This window comes from Mustela putorius, unplaced genomic scaffold, assembly GCF_011764305.1.
Source record: "Mustela putorius furo isolate JIRA1106 unplaced genomic scaffold, ASM1176430v1.1 tig00003890_pilon_pilon_pilon, whole genome shotgun sequence".
In the NCBI taxonomy this organism is placed as follows: domain Eukaryota; kingdom Metazoa; phylum Chordata; class Mammalia; order Carnivora; family Mustelidae; genus Mustela; species Mustela putorius.
Window position 1 is genome coordinate 348,217 of NW_025422039.1, and position 6,000 is coordinate 354,216.

Here is a 6,000-nt window from a genome sequence, read left to right on the forward strand (position 1 = left end):
TTGTTTTTGAACTTTAATGTTAATGACATGTTTCTTTTGCTAATATTTTGCCAGCTACCCACCATAATGAGTTTTATGGTCATTCATTTTCCCTGTTGTAAATGTTGTATTATATGAAAATATCACAATGTATTTATTCTATTGTTGACCTGTAAGGTCGGCAGAATGAATAATGGCCCCCAAGATATCCATGCCATAATTCCAGAAGCCAGTGAATATGTTACAGTACGTGGCAAAAGTGACTCTGCATATGTGATTAAGATCTTGAGATGGTAGTTAATACTGGATTATTTAAGCAAATTCAATAATAAGATCCTTGTAAGAGGAAGACAGTGTCAGAGTCAGACTGGAAGGTGCTACATTACTGGCTTTTAAGACAATGGAAAAGGACACAGGCCAGGAACACAGCAGCCTCTAAAAGCCTGGAAAAGGGAAAGAATGATGATTCTCCCCTAGAGCCTCCAGGAGAAATGCAGCTTTGTTGATACATTTATTTTATCCCTGTAAGACCCATTTTCAGACTTCTGGCCTACAGCATTACATGATCATAAATTTGTATTATTTTAAGCCACTAAATTTGTGGTAGTTTGTTAAAGCAGCAACAGGAAACTAATGCAATCCATATTTAGGTTGTTCCCAGATTAAGTTAAAGAACAATGCTACACAAACACCTTTTTCTTTATCTCCCTCTATATATTTATAAGAGTTTCTCCAGCTTATATGCTTACAAGTGAAATTACTATAGCTCATTTCCAAAATAGGTATACCACTTCACAATCCTACCAACAGCAGATAGAAGTTACTGCTAAATCATATATTTGCCATTATTTGATATATTTTTTTTTAAATATCAGTGGGATAAGCCTCTGCCTTTGGCTCAGGTCATGATCTCAGGGTCCTGGGATCTGAGCCCCACAGCCCTCCAGGTCTCTGCTCAGCAGGGAGACTGCTTCCCCCGCCCCCTCTCTGCCTCTCTGCCTACTTGTGATCTCTGTAAAATAAATAAAATCTTCAAAAAAAAGATTTTATTTATTATTTGACAGAGATAGAGAGCACAAGAAGACAGAGTGGCAGGCAGAGGGATAGGGAGAAGCAGGCTCTCTGCTGAGCAGGGAACCTGATGTGGGGCTTGATCCCAGGACCACAGGATCAAGACCTGAGCTTAAGGCAGCTGCTTAACCAACTGAGCCACCCAGGCACCACAATTATTTGATATTTCAAATTTTTTTTCCAATATAGTAAGCAGGAAAGAGTATCTGATTTTTGTACTGATGAAGTATAATGTTTTATGTTCCATAAGACATGTGTATTTCTTGTGTGAAATACTTGTTTTTCATTTTTCTACTAGGTTGCCTTTTTCATGTTAACATGCAGGAATCAATAATTTTTCCCTATTCTGGTACATTCTTCTGGAACTCCAACCTGACATATTATATTAGACTGTATCTCTTAAGCCCTCTTTAAAATTTACTAACCCATTATCTATCTGAGCTTCCTTCTGAATAATTCATGCTTTTATTTTACATTCATTCATTCATTCATTCATTCAAAATATTTGAGAATCTACCTCACATAAGCCTTGCACTGTTGTTCTACCTGCTGGGAGTTCATTTCAAAAGAAAAAGAAAGAAAGAAAGAAAGAAAGAAAGAAAGAAAGAAAGAAAGAAGAAAAGAAAGACAAAAATCTCTGCTCTCGATGAGCTTACAAGCTCATAGGAAATGGGGGGGGGGGGGGGATGAGCCACATACAGAGTCTGTCAAATGGTAATAAAGTAACAGGGAAGCCAGAGAATAGGAATTGCAGGACTGAGTTGCTACTATTTTGAAAAGGAGAGTTACAAAAGGTCTCTGTCAAATTTTGGCAATGCTTGAAGAGGGAAAAGGAACAAGCCACACAATTTGGGAGAGTGGGAAAAGCACTCCAGGCATTGGGAAACAAACTATAAATGCCCCGATAGGAGACCATTATAAGACTTTGGCTTTACTGGAACCCGGTGTTTTCTCACACCAACCAAGTCTCCAACTCTCCAACACCAAGTGAGTGCCCAAGTCAGTTTTGATGCCACCTGGAGTCAGAGCAGACCTCATGGAATTAAGGGCTCAGACACATAGACTGTCCCCACCTTAGATATCAGCCCCAAGTTCCAAGCCACCTGTACTTCTGACTGACCAGCTATACACCGGGGTTCCCATGACTCTCTTCTCTGGTTCAGTAATTTGCAATGGCTCACAGGACCAAGGAAATGCTTATGTGTACTGTAAAGGATACAACTCAGGAAGTACCAAATAGAATAGATAGGGGCATAGGGCAAAGGTATTAGGAGGTGCAAGTACAGACCTTCTCTGCCTCCAATGCACCCTCCCAGCAAGGGTCTATTCGCCCACCTGGAAATGCATCAATATTGTTTTAAGAGATTTTACAGTGCTCCATCTCTAGCACCCCTATCCCCATCCTAGGGGTCATGGGTGGGGCCCAAAGAGGAGAAACAAGCAAAAGATACCAGAAAGACTAGCCAGAAAGACAAGACAAAATCAGAAAGGGACAGCATCCTGGAAGCCCAGAGAAAAGATGTATTTCAAGGAGAGTAAGTAATGAACCATGGGGAAAAAACTGCTGTCTATAGGTAGAGCTAGGGTTTAAAAACTCACTATTGGCTTTAACAAGAAAGACACTACGGACTTTGTCAAGAGCAGTTTCCGAGGAGCTGGAGTAGGTTGAAGAGAGAACTAGCATGGAAGGAGTAAGGATAATTCCTTTGATGAGTTTTTTTTTTTTTTTTTTTGATACAGAACAGAAAAATGGAGCAGAGCCAGGAGAGTTGGGCAGGTTAAGAGGGAACTGTAAACTAGAATTAACACCATGTTTTAGAATGCCAGTAACAGTCCATCAGAGAAGAAAAAAACTAATGATCCAGGAGAGAAAGGGAAGAGTTGTTGAGCCATGTGCTTGAAAGAGGGAATGGGACCTGATGCAGATGAGGCAGGAATTGACCTTTGATAAGAGTTCACAGTTCAAAGAAAAAAAAAGTTTACAGTTCATCTATGATAATCCATTGGAAGTCATGACCTGTGGATTCAAAAACTAATAGGTAAACACATATGGATTACATGGATTACTCCAATTTTGTTAGTAAAATTCGAAGATAAGAAAAGGAGAAGTGTTGGAGGATTAAGTAGAAAAAGACATAAAATGGTAGCATGATTCAGTAATCCTTTCTTCTGCTGGACATAATCAGCTAGCTAATTCACCCATTGAGTTTCTAATTTCAGCTCTAGAAATCACAGGTCTTTTTTCCATAGTCTATATTTCTAATACCTAATTCATGGTGCCTAGTGTTTGGTGATTTTGCCTATTAGCTGCTTATTCTCCTTGACACTGTATCTTCAAGAATTCTTTATGGCCTGGGTTGAAAATATATTCTTCCAGAGGAAATGAATATTTGCTTTTACCAGTAAACCAGCCACACTTCTAGGAGACAGATCCAATAAAATGAGATAATATATACTGAAACACGTTGGAGATTAAATACTATCTATAATACGCTCCAATACTGTATTAGAAAATACCACTGGAAACAAAAACCAAATGTATCCACTTTTGAGGACTGTTTCACAAAATGTTCCTTTGAATATCCACAAATCTTTAATTTTTGAACTATATGTATTTATTTGGACATGATAAAATGATATGTATTCATTTGGATATAATAAAAGTAAACGTGCAATTATAAAACAGTAACACATGTAATTAGTAGATGACAAAAACCTAAAGTGAAGTTTCCAGATTGATGACAAAGTATACAATTCACATAGGCTTTAAAAAGAAAAAAATGAGGAAAGTCTCCTTTAAGAAAAATATCTAAATGTATACCCCAAAACTATCACCGCTAGAAGATAATTTTGCTAAAGACAATTTGGAAAATTTACTTTTTAGAAGATTTCCAGATTTCCATTAGTTCAGTGTTTCCTAAGCGGGGCTCACAAAGTAGTTCAGAGGATAACTGCGTTGCAGTTACTTACAGACAAGGCCTGTTTAAACTTGCTGATCGCTGGGTCCCATCCTGAGCCACTAAATCAGCAACAGGTGGCAAGGGGGCCAGAGAATCTGCATTTTTAACACGCTCACCAATAACGAACTCGGAAGTCTGTCCCTTAGATTTTTACCAAATCATTCATTTAAAAAATCCCCACACAAATATGATGTTCGTGCTTTCTGGGATTTAGTGCACACACCATAACGCCAGGAGGAAAGTGTGTGAACAAAGTCAGAAAAGCATGTTTACACGGTTGCACGCAAGGCTTCAGCCGTCCTCAGCCCGGAGCACCAACCGCTTCAAATGCGCATCTCAGCTCGCCCTCGAGCCACCGAGACACCTGCCCTCCCAGCGGCTCCACTGCCTCGCAGCAGGGGCAACCGGGCACAGCCACACCTGCTGCTGCAGGAAAGCAGCGAATGGGGCTCTCAGGGCAAAGGCTCTGGCTTTCCACACCCTCGACCTCCAGCGCACTCTGTCCTGCAGGTGTCACCGGGCGCCCCCCGGGCCGGCCCACTCTCCCCAAGTCACCCGTCACCGACTGGCCGTGTCCGCGAGCTTTCCCCTCGGGACCCCCGGACCCAGTGGACCGGCTCAGTTGGCGAGAACTCCCCCAAGAACAAGGGAAGGCAGAGCCGGGGCGCAGCAGGGGGCTCTCCAGCCCAAGAGCTCCAGGACTCGGGGTCTGGCGTCCCTCCCCGCCCGCGGCACTCCTGAGGGACGCGGGGGAGCCCCCGGTGAGGGGCGGGCTTCCCCGTCCGCGCGTCCCTCCCCACACAGCGGACGGCGTCCCCACTCCCGCCCGGGCTCCCGCACACGCCCCGCCGCCCCACACTCCAGAAGGAAAAGCGGAAACGCCTCCGGGAACCGTCACCGCCGCCCTCATCCTGCCGCCGCCTCCACGAGAGTCGCCTCCCCGCACTCACCGCGCGCATCTCGCAGGCGCCCCGGGACGCGGCGGTTCGGGTCACCGCCCCCAGCCCGCGTGGTCTCCAAAGCCCCTGCGGGTCCACCCTGGCCCTGCCCGCACCCCCGCCGCGGCCCGCTCGCCCTCAGCTCCCGCGTCTGGCCCCTCGTCCCCGCCCCGCCGGCCCTCAGCTCACCTGGGCCTCGACGACGCGCGGGAGGAGGCCCAGGGTGACCAGCAGCTGCACTGCGGCCGCCCCCCGCCCGGCGCCGGCCAGCCGTGGCCCCCGGTTCATGCTGACCTCTCCCCACAGCGCGACCTGCCAGGCCCCTCGGGGCCGGGGAACGGCGGGCGGTCCGAGCGACGACCCAAGGGGACGGCTCCCAGCGGCTGTGAGACTCCAGGGTCAGAGGTCCGCACTTTGCGGATGCGGGGGACGCCCTCCCCTGCTCCCGGAAGGTGCAAGTGAGGCGGGAGAGCCAGGCGCCCCCACTTCATCTCCCCGGCTGCCCCGCCCCGGGCTTCCCCTTCGCCCCGGCCACGCCCACTCTGAGTGCAGGGCCTTGAGGGAGTTGTGCTCCTTGAGCGGCCGCAGGCCCGACTCCTGCCGGGGGCCAGGGCCAGAGGCGGGGGAGGCCCGGGAGCGGCGGCGGCGGCGGCGGCGGCAACTCAGCTTCCCCCACAGCGGCCAATGGGGCAGAACCACGCGAGCCTCCAAAACAGGAGGCGCTGCGGGCGGGGCTCCGCTCCCTTCCGCGGGCCTCCGCGCCGCCTCCCCTCCGTGGTGGTGGCTCCCGGAATCCCGGCCGGGGTCAGGCCTGGGTGGCCGGTCGCCGACGCCGCACAGCCTGGGGACTTCGGGACGCGGCCAGCGGGGCCTTCGAGTGCGAGGGCGCGCTCTACGTCTCCTGCAGCGTCCGCAGCCTCCGGCGCCCGGTGGGGCCCCGCCAAACACCTGACACTTGGCGAGGCGACCCGGTTCCTCTTCTACTTCACGGCCCGCAGGCGTGGACGCCGCCCCTCCTTGGTCCGCTGCAGAGGAGCGCTCGAAAGACCTGG

At 48.6% G+C, this 6,000-nt stretch overlaps 1 protein-coding gene across 1 annotated transcript in view; it reads right to left on the reverse strand.

Moving 5' to 3' along the window:
- Window positions 1–5,449, reverse strand: part of LOC123388155 (ERO1-like protein beta) — a 41,170-nt gene extending 35,721 nt beyond the window's left edge. The window contains exon 1 of the mRNA XM_045067368.1: window positions 5,138–5,449. Within this exon, the coding sequence (XP_044923303.1) occupies window positions 5,138–5,236 (99 nt within the window). The 5' untranslated portion in view covers window positions 5,237–5,449. The remainder of the gene's footprint in view (window positions 1–5,137) is intronic.
- Between the last annotated feature and the right edge of the window lie 551 nt (window positions 5,450–6,000).